Source organism: Vipera ursinii (assembly GCF_947247035.1).
Source record: "Vipera ursinii genome assembly, chromosome: 3".
Lineage (NCBI taxonomy): Eukaryota > Metazoa > Chordata > Lepidosauria > Squamata > Viperidae > Vipera > Vipera ursinii.
In genome coordinates, this window is record NC_139516.1 from 189,705,811 (window position 1) to 189,723,901 (window position 18,091).

Consider the following 18,091-nt stretch of genomic DNA (forward strand, 5'->3'; position numbering starts at 1 on the left):
AGTCCAACCCCCTGCTAAGGCAGGAAACCCTTTACCATTTCAGACAAATGGCTGTCCAGTCTCTTCTTAAAAACTTCCAGTGTTGGAGCATTCACCACTTCTGGAGGCAGGTTGTTCCACTGGTTAATTGTTCTAACTGTCAGGAAGTTTCTCCTTAGTTCTAGGTTGCTTCTCTCCTTGACTAGTTTCCATCCATTGCTTCTTGTCCTGCTTTCAGGTGCTTTGGAGAATAGCTTGGCTCCCTCTGCTTTGTGGCAGCCCCTGAGATATTGGATCACTGCTATCATGTCACCCCTCACCCTTCTCTTCGTTAAGCTACACATACCCAATTCCAGCAACCGTTCCCTATTTTCCTAATTCACTTTTTCACTTTTCCTAATTCACTCTAAAGCTTTCCCTGCGCAGAGCCTTAAATAACACCAGCTGCCTGCAATTAGTGCAGGTTCGCATCCCACCAGGCTCAAGGTTGACTCAGCTTTCCATCCTTCCAAGGTAGGTAAAATGAGGACCCAGATTGTTGGGGGCAATAAGCTGACTTTGTAATAATGCTGCTTGGGGTGTGTGTGAAAGCCCTAATAAACAGGCATATACACAGAATGAAGGCTATTGCTAAGCACATTGATTTGTGCTTTAAATTGTAAGCCACCCTGAGTCTTCGGAGAAGGGCAGGATATAAATGGGATTTTTTTTAAAAAAGACCAAATGGGAGATCCGCTCCAGGTTTTCCAGCCCGCCCGCCCAGTTCCTGAGTCAAATGTGTCCTTAGAGCTAAGCCGCTGCTCTGGCTGCTGCCTTCCCCACCTGCCTTTCAAGTTGGGATATACTACAGCTGCTCTTCAACTTTAGAAGGAAAGACGCCCAGACCCCAGCCTGTGAAAAATCACAGACTGCAGCTTCTTCTCCAATTGGTCCCGCTTTCCCTGCACAGACTAAATGGGAGATCCGCTCCAGGTTTTCCAGCCAGCCCTGTCCCTAAATTTTCAGCACCCGGCGTATAAGACGACCCCTGACTTTTGAGAAGATTTTCATGGGTTAAAAAGTAGTCTTATACGCCGGAAACTACGGTAATTTTAATACATTTTGATTGACATTGTTTTTATTTTCATTTAATGTGTTCTCTGCCTAGAGTCACTTGTTAGATGGACAGCTAAATAAATGGATTTAATAAATAAATACTGTTTTCTTTTGAAAAAACTTTAATATGTACAGTCTATTGTGTAAATTTAGGTAGGAGTGCATTCTTTGACTTTTGAATGTTGTAGATTCAACTGCTAATTTGTTTAAACTGGATACTACAAACTTATTTCTGTAATATTTCATTATTCTGGTAAGGATACTGAGTGGTGGGTTGTTTTTCTCTACCACGTATAAATTGTCCTATACCTCCTTGGCACCATCGAAATACGTAGGACTGATTCTCATAATCTCTTAGAGAATGGATGAACCATATTTAAGTATTATCAAGTTGGAGAAGGATGGGCTGATTCTTTCAGAAGATAGACTTGTTAGAGATTAACTTTTGTGCATCTGTGATAGATGTAGAAAAAATATTTACAATTTAATTCAGATGACTACATGTACCTATATTACAAATTGATTCTTAAATGTTGGACAATTTGAGAGTAGAGAAAGACTGATTTTTTTAGGTTAGATAACCAATATAATATTAAAATGGATATGTGTTGATCAGAGACAATATAATCAATTGGACAAGTATATCTGAGAAATACTATTTAATAGTCGGGTGTGAGTCTCTCTTTTTGAGATGCGGCCCTGGTGCGCAGTTGGGCTTGCTGCTGGTGTACCTTTCGCCTAGTCATGCAGCAGCAGCCCTGCCTGAGCTGCTCGATGCCCTCTCTGGGCTGGTGGTTGAGTTCCCGAAACTTATAGTTTTGGGGGATTTCAACCTACCATCTCTGGGAGGATCATCTGAGTTGGCTCGGGAGTTCATGGCTTCCATGACGGCCATGGACCTGACGCAAGTAATTTCGGGACCGACTCATGAGGGAGGCCACACCCTTGACCTTGTTTTCTTGTCTGGACGGTGGTTAGATGATCTTGGTGGGGGCTCTCCAATTATCATGCCCCTGTCATGGACCGATCATCATCTCCTGCGGCTGGTCTTCCGTTTTGCCACCCCCCGCCGTGGGTGTTTGGAACCACTCAAATGGTACCGCCCCAGACGCTTAATGGATCCCCAGAGGTTCCAGGCGGCGCTGGGGTCCCCACCTGCCTCCCTTGCTCACAGCTCGGCCGAGGCCTTAGTGGAAGCCTGGGAAAGGACGGCCACTGAGGCCCTTGACCGAGTTGTACCCCTGCGGCCCCTGACCCGGTGCAGATCCCGTCGAGCTCCATGGTTCTCTGCGGAGCTCCGGGAGATGAAGCGTCGGAGACGGGGCCTAGAGAGCGGTTGGAGGTCCAGCCGATCCGAATCCGACCGATTGCGACTAAGAGCCTACATTAGGTCTTATCTCGCTGCAATTAGGGAGGCGAGGTCCAACCACTTCGCCACCCTTATTGCGTCCGCAGATAATCGCCCGGCTGCCCTGTTTAGGGTGACTCGCTCCCTCCTAAATCAGGAGGTGAGGGAGGATCCCTTGCAGGGACGTGCCGAGGAGTTTAACCAACATCTGTCGGACAAAATCGCTCGGATTCGGACCGGTCTGGACTCTGACTGGGCAGAGTCTGACGATCAGGACACGGGTGGTCTTGTCGATATCACCTGGGAGGAGTTTGATTCTGTGACTCCGGAGGAAGTGGACAGGATCATGGGGAGGCTGAGCACCACCACATGTTTACTGGACCCGTGCCCTTCCTGGCTGGTCTATGCAGCCCGGGAGAGGACACACAGCTGGTTCCAGGCAGTTATATCGGCTTCTTTGAGTGAGGGTATCTTCCCCGCCGTCTTGAAGGAGGCGGTGGTGAGGCCTCTCCTCAAGAAGCCTGCCCTGGACCCGGCTGTATTGAACAACTTTCGTCCTGTCTCCAACCTTCGCTTTCTTGCGAAGGTTGTTGAGAGTGTGGTGGCGCATCAGCTCCCTCTGGTCCTGGATGAAGCGGATTATCTAGACCCGTACCAATCGGGTTTCAGGCCCGGGCACAGCACGGAGACGGCATTGGTCGCGCTGGTGAATGATCTCTGGAGGGCTCGGGACAGGGGGCATTCCTCTGTCCTAGTCCTATTAGACCTCTCGGCGGCTTTCGATACCATCGACCATGGTATCTTGCTGCGGCGTCTCAGGGGACTGGGAGTGGGAGGCACAGTTTTACAGTGGTTCTCCTCCTATCTCCAGGGACGTTCGCAGTCGGTGTTGGCAGGGGGGCAGAGGTCGACCGCGAGGTCTCTCATTTGTGGAGTTCCTCAGGGGTCGGTCCTCTCGCCTCTCCTGTTCAACATCTATATGAAGCCGCTGGGTGAGATCATTCGTGGCTTTGGAGTTGGGTATCATCAGTATGCTGATGATACCCAACTTTTCTTTTCAACCCCAAACCACCCCAGTGATGCCCTCAACGTGATGTCCCGTTGCCTGGAGGCGGTTCGGGTCTGGATGGGGAGGAACAGACTCCAGCTCAACCCCGACAAGACTGAGTGGCTTTGCATACCTTCATCCCGGGTTTATTCGGACATTCCACCTCTGGCTATGGGGGGTGAACTATTACCCCCCGTAGATAGGGCTCGCAACTTGGGGGTCCTCCTAGATTCACGGCTCACCTTGGAAGACCATATAGGAGCTGTGACTAGGGGGGCCTTCGCACAGGTTCGCCTGGTGCGTCAGTTGCGGCCCTATCTTAGCCGGGATGATCTATGCACGGTCACTCATGCGCTCGTGTCCTCTCGTCTGGACTACTGCAACGCTCTCTACATGGGGCTGCCCTTGAGGACCACCCGGAAGCTCCAACTGGTACAGAATGCAGCCGCGAGAGTGGTGTTGGGAGTCTCCCGATACTCCCACGTTACGCCTCTGCTCCGTGAGCTGCATTGGTTGCCAGTTGTCTTCCGGGTGAGATTCAAGGTGCTAGTAATGGTGTTCAAAGCCCTCCATGGCATGGGGCCGGAGTACCTCAGGGAACATCTGCTGCCGGCATCAAGCTCCCTGCGCCCTGTGCGTTCCCACAGAGAGGGCCTCCTCAGGGTGCCACCGGTCAGAGAATGTCGATTGGTGGCCCCCAGGGGGAGATCCTTCTCTGTGGGCGCTCCGGAGCTGTGGAATCAGCTACCGGTAGAGCTCCGGATGGCGCCCGATCTTCGCTCCTTTCGTCGCGATCTTAAGACATTTCTGTTTGTACAAGCTGGCCTAGCCTGATGGGGATTGCTGGGGTTGTTTTATCTTTGGTCTTTTAATTTTTCTTGGGGTTTTTAGCGCTGTATTTCCATTGTTTTTAACTAGGGCAATTGTTTAATCTTTTTTTAATGTTTGTATTTGCTATTTTATTCTGCCCTGTGAACCGCCCTGAGTCCTCAGGGAGAAGGGCGGTATATAAATGTTATTAAATTAAATTAAAATTAAGTATCTATGCAGCAGGGTTACTAATGTCTGGGTTTGGTGATCTTATTTTTTAAAAATCTTGATTTAAAAAAATATAATCGTAGATAGGTAATCACTAAAGAGCATTTTAGAGTGCAGGCAGTGTGAATTGAGAACAGGTGTCAAATTATGCCATTTGGGCCCCTTAAAAGTAATGCTTACTTTTATGCAAATATCTGAGTCTATTTACTATGAAAGTGAAACTTATTTCATTGAGTAGCCAAGTCTAACCACTTTAGCTGTTGTGTGGCTTTCATTAAATTACTGTAGGAAGCACAGTTGTTTTGCCTTTATTGTACTGATTTGGAGGCAGAGAATGATAAACTCTGTGTTGGGTCCATGTGGATTTGTTTCCATTATTTTTATTGGATTTATATGACAGCCTCAGAACATACCACCTACAAAGCTATCCGGTGTTTCTTCTATTATTTAAATTGAAAACTAAACATAAGTGCCCCATCTCTTTAATAAGGAAGTTTATTATAATAACACACACACAAACATACACTCACACACTCACAGACAAAACTGTTTCTCATTGAGCCCTTTGTGTTATTTTACTTTATAATGAACTTCTCATACTTGGAAAAACAGTGTGGAGGACTGACTTTGAAAGATTGCAGTGGCATATTCTTGCCTAATTCTAGTAATATAGAGTAGTAGTGAGCACAATTAAATACGAGTTTATAAAATGGGCCTGATCAAATATAAAATCTATTTACCTTGTATTGCAAAACATTAATACTCTCTATAGAAACTCAAATACTTTGGCCACGTAACGAGAAGAAAGGACTCACTAGAGAAGAGCCTAATGCTGGGAAAATTTGAGGGCAAGAGAAGAAGGGGACGACAGAGAATGAGGTGGCTGGATGGAGTCACTGAAGCAGTAGGTGTGAGCCTAAATGGACTCCAGAAATGGTAGAGGATAGGAAGGCCTGGAGGAATGTTGTCCATGGGGTCGCGATGGGTTGGTCACGACTTTGCAGTTAACAACAACAACAAATAGAAATCATTTACTTTTCCTTACTGGTCATTCATTTTTGCATTCAGTTCATATTCACATATATTTGTTCTTGACCTTACTCTTCTTTTCCACATATACTTCTTCAGTACTCCATGACAACTACATTTAACGTTTATGTTTCTCTTATATCAAACTTTCTCTTCCATGTAAGACTGCTTTGGAAGACATCCAGAAACTGCAGTTAGTGCAGCATGCAGGGTGCTTCCCTGCCGCCTTGAAAGAGGTGGTGGTAAGGCCCCTCCTCAAGAAACCTGCCTTGGATCCAGCTATTTTAAATAACTTTCGTCCTGTCTCCAACCTTCACTTCCTTGCGAAGGTTGTTGAGAGCGTGGTAGCACGGCAGCTCCCTTTGGTCCTGGAGGAAACTGAGTATCTGGATCCATACCAATCGGGTTTCAGGCCCGGGTACAGCACGGAGACGGCATTGGTCGCGCTGGTGGATGATCTCTGGCGGGCCCGAGACAGGGGTTATTCCTCTGTCCTGGTCCTTTTAGACCTCTCAGCGGCTTTTGATACCATCGACCATGGTATCTTGCTGCGAAGTCTTGAGGGGTTGGGAGTGGGAGGCACCGTTTTACGGTGGTTCTCCTCCTACCTCTCGGGCCGTTCGCAGACGGTGTTGGCAGGAGGGCAGAGGTCAACCCCTAGGCCCCTTAGTTGTGGGGTGCCTCAGGGGTCGGTACTCTCGCCCCTCCTGTTCAACATCTATATGAAGCCGCTGGGTGAGATCATCCGTGGTTTCAGGGTGAGGTATTATCAATATGCTGATGATACCCAGCGTTTTATCTCCACCCCGAACCAACCCAGCGCTGCCCTCGATGTGATGTCCTGTTGCCTGGAAGCGGTACGGATTTGGATGGGGAAGAACAGGCTCCAGCTCAACCCGGCCAAGACTGAGTGGCTTTACGTACCGGCATCTCGACTGTCCAAGAGGTTCCATCTTTGGTTATGGGAGGAGAGGTGTTACCTCCCGTAGATAGGGCACACAATTTAGGCGTCCTCCTGGACTCACAACTCAGTTTTGAAGATCATATTGGAGTCGTGGCCAGGGGGGCATTTGCCCAGGTTCTCCTGGTGCTCCAGTTGCGCCCCTATCTGGACCGAGATGCCCTATGTACGGTCACTCATGCACTCGTTACCTCTCGGATAGATTACTGCAATACTCTCTACATGGGGCTGCCCTTGAAGACCACCCGGACGCTCCAGCTGGTGCAGAATGCGGCCGCGCAGGTAGTGATGGGAGCATCCCGATACTCCCATATTACACCCCTCCTGCGTGAGCTGCATTGGTTACCGGTTGTCTTCCGGGTGAGATTTAAGGTGCTGGTACTTACCTTTAAAGCCCTACATGGCTTAGGCCCGGGATATTTGCAGGACCGTCTGCTGCTGGGGACGACTTCCCATTGCCCAGTGCGCTCACACAGAGAGGGCCTCCTCAGGTGCCGTCGGCTAGACAATGTCGGCTGGCGACCTCCAGGGGGAGAGCCTTCTCTGTGGGAGCGCCAGCCCTGTGGAACCAACTCCCCCTTGAGCTCCGGATGGCCCCGGATCTCCGGTCCTTTTGCCACGACATCAAAACTTTCCTTTTTCATCAGGCTGACCTGGATTGACGACGGGTTTTTAAAATGTTTTAATTTTTAATTGTTTAGTTAATTTATTTTGGGGCTGTTTATTTAATTTCTTTTAACTTTTGTATTGTTTTTATTGTTGTTAGCCACCCTGAGTCCTTTGGGAGATAGGGCGGCATATAAGTCCCAAAAATAAATAAATAAATGAATGAAGTGAATGAATGAATGAATGAATGAATTGAGTGTGAATGTCTTGAGAATATGGCAGCTCCCATCAGGTTATCACATTTAATAACCAGCTTCATATTTGCACAAAAGATTCTGTAATTCAAGTGTTTGCTTTATGGTAGATATCTCTGAATTAAGTAATATACCATCCCTTTCTCATTTTCATACATTTCTCAGTGATTTGCTGAAGAGGAAAAATCTGGTTTTCACATCTCCCCTGGAGCAAAAAGTTGAAGTGTGCTTTTCATATTTTGCCCATTGTCACTTCAATTCTGTCAAGTATCTTCCTAGATATATTTAACAAACTAATTCCAAACAAATTTTGCACTTACTCTTTCTACTCTTCCTTTGTATAAGTAAATATTATTGCTACTCTTCTAATTGTCTAGCCCAGAGCCAATCTTCATGCCATGTTAAACAAGTTTCACGACCATTTCATAAATAAACTAAATTCAGATTATAACATTTCTCCAATTACACTATCCCCAAATGCTGCCCTACTGTTTTTGAACATTCTGGCAATATTTAGGCATTCCTTTTCATCATTTTTCCTCAAATAAATGTTAACATTTATAGCACTTGTTTCAATTCCACTTTGTTGTATTTAATTTTATTTACAATATTTATGATTCACCCGAATCTACAATTACTCTGGGTATGCTTACAAATAAATTATATGCAGCCAATAAAATAAAAGAAACAATTATGTAATTATAGCAAACCATAATAAACCAGAACTCAAGACCTACTGAAGCAATACTTGCTTTCTAAATGCAAGCAGGCTAAGAGTCCTGTGACCTTCTGAGGAGAGGGCATTCTAGAGATGATATTATCATTCTGATGTAAATCTCTAAAATATGTCTCCCAATGCCTCCTCACTTCAATTTCATGTCAAATAATTTCACTTTTTTAATCCACTCATACTCATACACCCCCACAACAACCTAGACAAGCATATATCCTTTTTGTAATTTATAATTCAAGTCCTGCTTTTTAATATCTCATAGACGACACCATGACGGCCGATAGATAACTGTTACCTAGTATTGTTGTTGGCTTATGGCATTGTTACATTAGCTAGGAGACCACAATGCTATTGCAAAGTAGTAGTTCTGCTACCAAATTACCAGCTCTATTGTAAGAAATGCTCGCATGCTTTCCAAGGTGTGCCACAGGAGGGTGAGCTGGCTTTGCACCAGAAAAAAAGATGAGTGGCTCTTCCTGTAGCATCATCTAAAGCCCTCTCCCTCCCCAGAGCCGCCTTGCGAATGGCCATTGCAACCGGGAAGGTTCAGAGCTGGCATGAATCTGATTGCCTGCACGGAGCACCCGCTTGTCTTCCCACCAAAGTGGTACCTATTTATCTATCCACATAGAACATCCTTTCAAACTGTTAGGTGGACAGTTTAGGTAACTGAGATCATTCCTCCAGGCAGTTCTAAGATTCAAACTGCTGGAGCAGAGACCATTTTGTTGTGATTCCTTGCCAGCCAGTGGATCTGGCAGCTGAGTCTGAGGAATCAGATGAGGAGGAGGGGCCTGGAGTGACATTAGAGTCAGAGGAAGGCTCTGAGGAGCTCCAAGACTTGAGCAGGCTGAGATACAGCTGTGCTGGGAGCCTGAGTTGGACAGTGATGAAGAACAGTTGGGACAAATCATGGATGCACGAATACGCAGAAAAGAAAAGCGAGTAGGACAGAAGAATGAAATGCGGCAGCTCCAAAGACAAAGGAGAAGGCATTAGGAAGCTACGCCTTGGCTGAATTATAAAAGGGATGGTGTGGGAGGTGCTGGTTGCTGAAGGCAAACGTTCATGTTGAGGATCCAGTCTCTATGGACTGTGTTTGATTCAGATCTGTGAGAATAAAAGGGGTTGGTTTTTTCTTGCAGTTCCTGCCTGTTTCTTGGAAGAGGGGTTTCTCCTTGTGAGTATAACACAGAGGCTGGGAGAAAGCACATTCCCAGAGTCATTAAGCCACTGAGCCACCGTGCCTGCTGCTTTCATGGCTTTAGACAAATTAAAATGGAAGTGGTCTGAGTGGTCTTGGGCCCATCACTCACTCTCAGTCCAACTCACCTCACAGGATTGTTGTGGAGGAAATAGGAGGAGGTAGGGGTATTAAGTATGTTTGCCAGCTTGAGTTATTTATCAAAATAGTACAAATGGTGATTTTAAAAATCTTTTAAAAAAGACTTTCTTATTTTTGTAGTAATACAGAAAAGGTATAGACTAGGTTATGAGCCTTAGACATGTCTTAGCTATACACAACATATTTTGCTTATTGTAAATATAGTACAGACCAGATTGGGCTAATATACTCAAGCACAAGCAAAGTCTTATTTTACTCCTTGCAGTCCACCTTACATAAAATATCTGAACTAAAGTCTACTTTCTTAGCCAGTTAACATCACACCAACGAGATAAATGCAATATACTGACACATATTCAGATGCTTATAATGTATTATAATTTAAGTAGTGTATTGATTTAACTCTATTCAAGCACATTGGGGACATAGGAGTGAATGTGGCTACAAAACACCCCATTTGATAATGAGACTTTAAAATAGTTCCAATTTACAGTATATCAAATGAAAATACAGAAAAATAGTGCGATGATTTTTGTTTTAGGAAATTGGAAACTTGGAAAAGTTTTGTAAATTCCTAGCAAAAGACAATTCCTAGCAGTAGTCTCCTTAAGAATCCTTTCCATTGCAATGAAGTTTTAAAATAGCTTCTACTTTAGAATAATGTTTTCAACGCTTTAGCATACAAGTGTTTCATATTTCCTTTAAGTTAGGAAGTTAGGTTGGAAAAAAAAGTGGGAGGTTTGGGGGGGGCATTTCTTTTTCAAACTAATCACGGCCCAATTTACGATGGTGATATTAATATTACTATCTGCAAGCTCAGTATTCCTGGTTTAAATAAGTAGATTGGCTCTATGTCCTAATCTTTGTGCCAATTCAAATTCAAATACCTTTAATTTAAACAATTGTATTTTTTCCTTAAAAATACGGCTTTATAATAGATTTTTAAATTTAAATTGATGTTGCTCATAACAGAAGTGTTAGATATGAGCAACAAAAACCATAAAAATTCTAAAAAGAATATATATCTTAATTATATAAAATATATAAACTACAATCCTTAATTGTACAATGCATTTGGAAATGGATATTTTATGAATATGTTCAGCCTAACACAACAAATTAGATATTCTCTTTATGTTAATTATGACAAGACATTTAATATTTCAGGCAGAAAAATGTTCTTCTACAGAGGTAAATACAAATACAAAAATTCAATTTTTGGTGGCTAAAATTGCATTGTTAGCTAGCTCCGTTTCTTTGTTTTCAGGTGCAGAAGATGAAATAGGCAAAGACATTTCTCCAGAATTTTATATTCCACAAGATGATGATCAACAGCAAGGGTGGGTGTCGTGGGCCTGGTCCTTTGTACCTGCTATTGTGGGCACTGATAATGAAGACAGTGATGACGTTGGCGTGGATGATGGAACGATGAATCAACAGAGAAGTCCAGTCATTAAGGATCCCATTGTTTCCATAGGATTTTATTGCACAAAGGCAACAGTCACTTTCAAAGCAAGTATTTTATTTTTAATCCAAGTATATTTTCAGCTGTATTTAATTGAGTGATTAGTCAAGCGCACTTGCTACAAGCAGTATTGCCCAAATTCTAATCCTAGGAGAAAATGTATATAAAATGTATTTTTAGATAAAATACTATAGCAATCCTTCTATAGTATATACAGCATGCATCCTGTATGCATCCATTCAAATGTAACTCTGTGGAATTCAGTGAGAGGTACTCCTGTGTAAGTAAATAGTACTGAATCCTTACTATCTGATTTTTATTTCAACTGAAGAGAGTATATGTAGGTTAGGGTTGAACTGTGGGGTTCTTGATGTTCTCTGAATTTGGTTGTTGTAGTTGTTAGGCCAGGACAGTCACACTGTCGTCAGGCGAGGAAGTCATACTTCTGCCCTCTTCATCTCTCCCAGCCTGCCTATCTCCTCCTATCCCTGCCTTTTTAGTGTACTGCATTCTGCTGCCTACCCTGCTGTCCTCTACTACCCATAAGTGACTTTCACCATCTTTTTCATTCTGCTGCTGGCCCAGTATACAGGTGCTGGGTGAGGATGCAGCCCTGGGTTGTGTGCAGTGAGTGCGATGGGGCTGCAGAGCCTCACCTGCCAAAAGGAGCTTACCAGGCTGGCAGAAGAGGAAGCAGCAGGATAGGGAGGTGTGCAACAGTGTCCTCCCTCATAAAATTTGATAAGTTTCATTGCAGAACCTATGACAAAGACCCCAGAACAGGATCAAACAACTGAAAAATAATAAATGAAGAAAGGAGTGTAAGCACTTTGAGATATGGGGGGGGGGGGGAGAGCTTTAATTCTCTATAGTTTTAGTTAGTTATTGCTTCTTGAACATTTATGGCATTACACATGATTCTTTGTTTTCTCTGTCAGTAATCCTCTGATAAAATTAGTCTAATAGTCCCAAATTATCCATTAAATCTCACTGCTAAATGAAGATCTGAACCTAGGCTTTCTTGGTACAAAATTGTTACTACTATATTTGATTGATAACATCTATGTTATCAATTATTTTCTCTGTTACAAAATAAAAATGGCAAGAGTTCTTAGTGGTCTTTGAGGTTAGTTGTTTGCTTGCAAGCATTTCATTTCCCAACTAGGTAGCATCATCAGTGCCTAACATTATCATAGTTCAGGTATCATCATAAGTGAGCATGGATGATATTACTTAGTTAGGTAATGAAACATTTGCAAGCAAACTGTCATCAGGCAAGGCAGAAGAGATCTGTCTCCAAGGGTGAAGGTGGAGACTGTGTGGGAGGTGTTGTTTGGAATGGTAGCAGAACTGGAAGAAGCATAGAGATGCAGGCTTCTCAGATGCACAGTGTGCAATATGCAGCTTGTGTTGGAACACTCCTGGAAAACCAGACTGCACGCTTCAGCTAGGAGTGGAGATGAGCCCAGCACTAAGAGTTAACCAGTGATAAGATGGGCTGCCAATAAACTTTACAAACAAATAAATAAGCTTACCCACAGACCCTTTGCTTGCTTTTGCCCCAGTCTTCTTCTTGCAAAGCCTCACAAATGGCCAGCAGCTTCCAATGTGCACTGCACAGTGTGTGTCAGAAGTGTACCAGGAGAACTGATCAGCGGGGTTTCAGCAAGGAGTAGAGATGAGACCAGCTCTGGCAGAACTTACCCACAGGTCCCCTACTTGCTCTCAGCCAACTTACCTCCTGCAAATCTTCATGAATGGCCAGCAGCTTCCAAGGGGCTGAAGCCTACAGACCTTGCAGCTCCTTACACTTCTTCCAGTTCTGTCACCAACTCAGACGGTGCCTTCCAGCAACCTCCAGCTTTATCACATGAACTTTCACCCTCTCCTACTTCACACAGCTTTGCCCCTCACTGTCTTGCTAGTTACTCCCCAGCTAGGCCTGGCAAGCTCTCTTCATCAGGTAAGGCTCCATCATCCCACTGTGTTCACTATGCGCTTATCAGGGCTGCACCCTCTTCAACTGTCTGGATCCTGGACCAACATCGGGAAGAACAAAACAGTGAAGGTCAACTGGAGACAGCAGCAGCAAGGGGATATCAGGAATATAGTGTGTGGTAGAGTGCAGGGCACTCAGAGGGGCAGAGATGGGAAGAAGTGTGGGAGGAAGTGCTTCAGCAGTTGTAGGTGTGGGTTGACTGCCAAACTTCTGAATTCATGTAACCTTGTGGGCGCTGCAATGGCTGTATCTTTGGCAACTGGGCATAAGTCTTTCATTCCGTGCTGCTTTGACTTCAAACAGTCACTGAATGAATGATCATAAATAACTATAACTCCTTAAGATTGACCATTTTTAGGAATTCTTGTACATTTCCCTGCATTAAAATAATTTTGTATCCAAAAATTGTTAATATAAATTTCTACATTATAAATTGGAATATATAAGGATATTATGGTGGCATTTAGAAGGCAAACATTAGAATCTATTGTTCTGCTTGAATGCTAAAAATGTATGGAATTAATTTGTGGTTCATATTTTGGTCAAAAATAAGGTCAGGTTTCTGCATTAGCATTCTGAGTAGCTGATACTACTCCAGCTAAAAAAATCATAGCAAATTAAATGTAGCATTTTCCTAATAATGTCAGAAATTGTTCTTGCAATGTTTGAGTTCTTTTAATCAATTAATTGCTTTTCCTCTACAATAATTGCATACAGCTGAAGATTTTTTCCTGTTTTACTTGAACGTTTGCCTTATACAATTGTGCTTCAAAATGTCAACCATGTGTACACCCAGTCGGAAATGACAAAGTAATGAGAACTTCTAGAAATTTTGTTTTATGAGAAAATTAAAAGAAATTATTTTGGCAGTTAAAGATGAATAGAGTGCTAGGAACAGACAAAATATTAATCTACCTATTTTAGTGAATAATGCTAACCTTTTTAACCAGTGTGTGAGTGTAATGTGTAAACTTGAAGTATTTTCTTATGATTTAAAGTTCATAAGGGTCAACTGAATACTTCCATCTTTTAAATTACTTCCCGTGTTATTGCAGTGTGCTTAATAACATTTGGTTATATTCATAAACTCTGTTACACCTGCACAGAGGGTAATTTATCTTTTTTCTTCATTGTTTATGATTGGAGAAAGTAAAAGTATTACGGATTTTTTTTTCAGTTGTAGCAGTATATAGGTCAAATTGATGTATTTATGTCCAAGTTATTTTCTGTGTGGATAATGCGTCATAGCTCTTTTAGTGTACCTGTTTCCTATATTATCAATACTAAAATCTGTCATCATTTTTTCTTATTGAATAACGAGATTTTGCGTGTATTTAATTCTAATGTTGTCTAATGGTAAATTTCCTCATATTGTTACATAGCTCACTGAAATGCAAGCTGAAAGTAGTTATTACAGTCCACAGAAAGTAAAATCCAAAGAAATAATTTGCTGGCAACAAGAAGGAACTACAATTGAGGTAATTTTTCCATTACTTTTGTACAGTGTTAATTTATAGTAGAAATCTTGGCATCAGTAGTTTTTCATCAGTATTATTATTTTCAGCTGGCAGTTACAGTATTGTTTTTATATTCCTCTCTTATTGGACAGTTGTAATTATTGAAAGAGATCCATTTTTAGATTATACCTATACTTCAGAAATGAGTATTTTCATGTCTTGTCCATTACAAATACTCTTTTATTTTATTTACTTTTTACTTAAGTACAGTGAGCCTACATATAAAATAATCTATAGAACTATTAATTTCACTGTAGTATCCTGGATTGTAAATTACACTGGGAAGTCAAAAACATTCCAGAAAAAGGTAATGGCAAATCACATATATTTTCTTTTCAAGAAAACTGAATAATTTTGTCTAATTTTCACCAGAAGTTGAACTCTTTGTGTGTCTTTATTTTCTTGTTTTATTTATAGATGCATAGCTAGATGCAGGATCCCAGTCTAGTTTGAATATTAACCATTGCCCATTGTTTTTATACCGCATTAAATTTTCTTCCCAGGCCCTTATGAGAGGAGAACCTTTCTTTAATTGCCAGATAGGATTTGTTGGTTGCCAAGCTCTTTGCCTTAAAGGAATTATGGGAGTTACAGATTTTGAAGAGAACAAGAACAGAAGTGAATCAGTAAGTATAATTTATATTTTATTGGATCACAGACATGCTAATGTGTTAGAAAGCCTGGAAACAGTTTTAGAAATTTTTAGAAGACCCTGAATCAAGTCCAAAGTGCCACGTCTCATTCTGAAAGTCAGAACAGGATTTAAGTATTGTTTTTTAAGTAAGGAAAAGTAATTTAAAAACTTTTTTATTAGGGCCTCAGCGATTTAAGTATCAGTGAGAACAAAAATCCCAATATTTGTATATATGTTCAGCTCATGAACACATCTGAACTATTTTTTTTAGGTCCTAGAATAAAAAGAGAAATGGGCAGGATAGTTTCAACTAAAGAGTTGATTACATGTTGGGAAAAACGCTGTATTTATCAATATCATTGTTCCTTTTGTTCAAAATCTAGAACTCTCTTTCTCTAGTCTGTACACACACACACACACACACACACGATTGGGTCTTGATAATTTTAAATCAAAATACTGAAATTATATAAATATTAAATGCTATTACAGTATTTTTTTCATTAATGTGAATTTACTATAGTAAAAACTCTAGCTGAGTATGATCTGATTTAGGAGACGGACTGGCTGACCAGTGGGAGAAGTCAAACAGGGAATTTGCCTACATGGCCACAATATGATAAAGTCTCCTTGAATGCTTCCTCCTTGAATGCCATTGAAGTTTATCTAGTCTCACCCAGCTGCAGCATCAGTCTAAGAAGATTCCTATGTATAGGCTTGAGCAAAAAAACTGCTAGTTGAACTCTTTAGATATGGGTCTGGTTCTTTATGCCTGACATATATGAGATAGCATATATAATAAAGCATAATCACAGTGGAGCCAGAATTTTGGCCATGAGTTGTTGCTGTCATATGTCGAGAGAGCAGGTGACCAGACTGGCTGGTTTATGCGGCTCGGGATGGGACACGAGGCTGGATCCATGCAGTGGTAACTGCTTCATTGAAAGAGGGCAGTTTCCCCGCAGCCTTGAAAGAAGCGGTGGTGAGACCCCTCCTCAAAAAGCCTTCCCTGGACCCAGCTGTTTTAAACAACTTTCGCCCGGTCTCCAACCTTCGCTTTCTTGCGAAGGTTGTTGAGAGCGTAGTGGCGCATCAGCTTCCTCTGTTCCTTGAGGATACGGATTATCTAGACCCGTACCAATCGGGTTTCAGGCCCGGACACAGCACGGAGACGGCATTGGTCGCTCTGATGAATGATCTCTGGCGGGCTCGGGACAGGGGTCATTCCTCTGTCCTGGTCCTATTAGACCTCTCTGCGGCTTTTGATACTATCGACCATGGTATCTTACTGCGGCGTCTCAGGAGATTGGGAGTGGGAGGCACTGTTCTTCAGTGGTTCTCCTCCTACCTTCTGGAACGTTCACAGTGGGTGTTGGGTGGCCAGAGATCGACCCCGAGGCCTCTCATTTATGGAGTTCCTCAGGGGTCGGTCCTCTCACCTCTCCTGTTTAACATCTATATGAAACCGCTAGGTGAGATCATCCGTGGTTTTGGAGTGGGTTATCATCAGTATGCTGATGACACCCAGCTTTTCATCTCGACCCCAAACCACATCAGTGATGCCCTCGACGTGATGTCCCGTTGCCTGGAAGCGGTCCGGGAATGGATGGGGAGGAACAGGCTTCAACTCAACCCGGACAAGACTGAATGGCTGTACATACCGGCATGTCAGGATATTCAGATTATTCCATCTCTTAATATCGGGGGTGAGTTATTACCCCCCGTAGATAAGGCTCGCAATCTGGGTGTCCTCTTAGATTCACAGCTCTCCTTAGAAGATCATATAGGAGCTGTGACTAGAGGGGCCTTCGCCCAGGTTCGTCTGGTGCGCCAGCTGCGACCCTATCTGGACCTGGATGCCTTGCGTACAGTCACCCATGCACTTGTGACCTCTCGTCTTGACTACTGCAACGCTCTTTACATGGGGCTGCCCTTGAGAACCACTCGGAAGCTTCAACTGGTACAGAGTGCAGCTGCACGAGTGCTTTTGGGGGTCTCCCGATACTCCCATATTACACCTCTGCTCCGTGAGCTGCACTGGCTTCCAGTTGCCTTCCGGGTGAAATTCAAGGTGCTAGTGATGACATACAAAGCCCTACATGGCGTGGGTCGGGATTACCTACGGGAACACCTACTGCCAGCGTCAACATCCCTCCGTCCTGTGCGCTTCCACAGAGAGGGCCTCCTCAGGGTACCACCGGTCAGAGAATGTCGGCTGGTGACCCCCAGGGGGAGAGCATTCTCGGTGGGTGCGCCAATCCTTTGGAACCGCTTACCAGCTGAAATCCGGATGGCCCCCGACCTTCGCTCCTTCCGGCGTGATCTAAAAACTTATCTATTCCAACAAGCCGGCCTGGCCTGATGGATTTGGGTTTTAAAATTTTCTCACTTTATTGCTTTATTGTATTCTTACTTTATTGCTCTGTACACCGCCCTGAGTCCTCCGGGAGAAGGGCGGTATATAAAACAAACAAACAAACAAACAAACAAACAAATAAATAAATAAATGTTTATGATGATTGTAAAGCAAATCACTTAGTCATTAAATGAATCACATAGTTGTTAAATGAATCACATGGTCATTAAACAAATCCATTTTCCTGAATGGTGTTTTTTGACTGGAAATCAGCAAAAGATGTAGCAAATTGCTATCACATTATTGCAGAATGCTACAACCAATTGTAAATGTGAGCCAACGGCCAAATCCTGAAATGTGATTATGTGACCACAGGGGGAATGGCAGTTATAACTTTAAGAATGGATCATAAGTAGCTTTCTAAAAGTCTGTTGTAACTTTGAATGGTCATTAAATGAATGTTCATAAGTCAAAGACTACCTGTAAAGATATGTATGTTGAATTAACAAAATGAGCAACCCCATCAAAATTTACAGTCGTCAAAGGCTAAATATTGATGTCGTAAAGGGATAAGTATGAAGACGTGAATAGTAATAGAAGATTAGAAACAAAGAGAGAGACTTAAATATAGAAAATGGTAGCTATAATTAACCTGCTCAAGAATACTACTGTTTTATATTAAGT

The 18,091-nt window shown here is 42.9% G+C and overlaps 1 protein-coding gene across 2 annotated transcripts in view; it reads left to right on the plus strand.

Moving 5' to 3' along the window:
* VPS13B (vacuolar protein sorting 13 homolog B) overlaps positions 1-18,091 on the plus strand; it is a 354,177-nt gene that overhangs the window by 33,066 nt on the left and 303,020 nt on the right. For both annotated transcript variants that reach the window (XM_083358950.1, XM_083358949.1), the window contains exons 8-10: positions 10,704-10,948; positions 14,283-14,378; positions 14,921-15,043. In XM_083358950.1, coding sequence (XP_083215076.1) covers positions 10,704-10,948; positions 14,283-14,378; positions 14,921-15,043 — 464 coding nt within the window. The remainder of the gene's footprint in view (positions 1-10,703; positions 10,949-14,282; positions 14,379-14,920; positions 15,044-18,091) is intronic.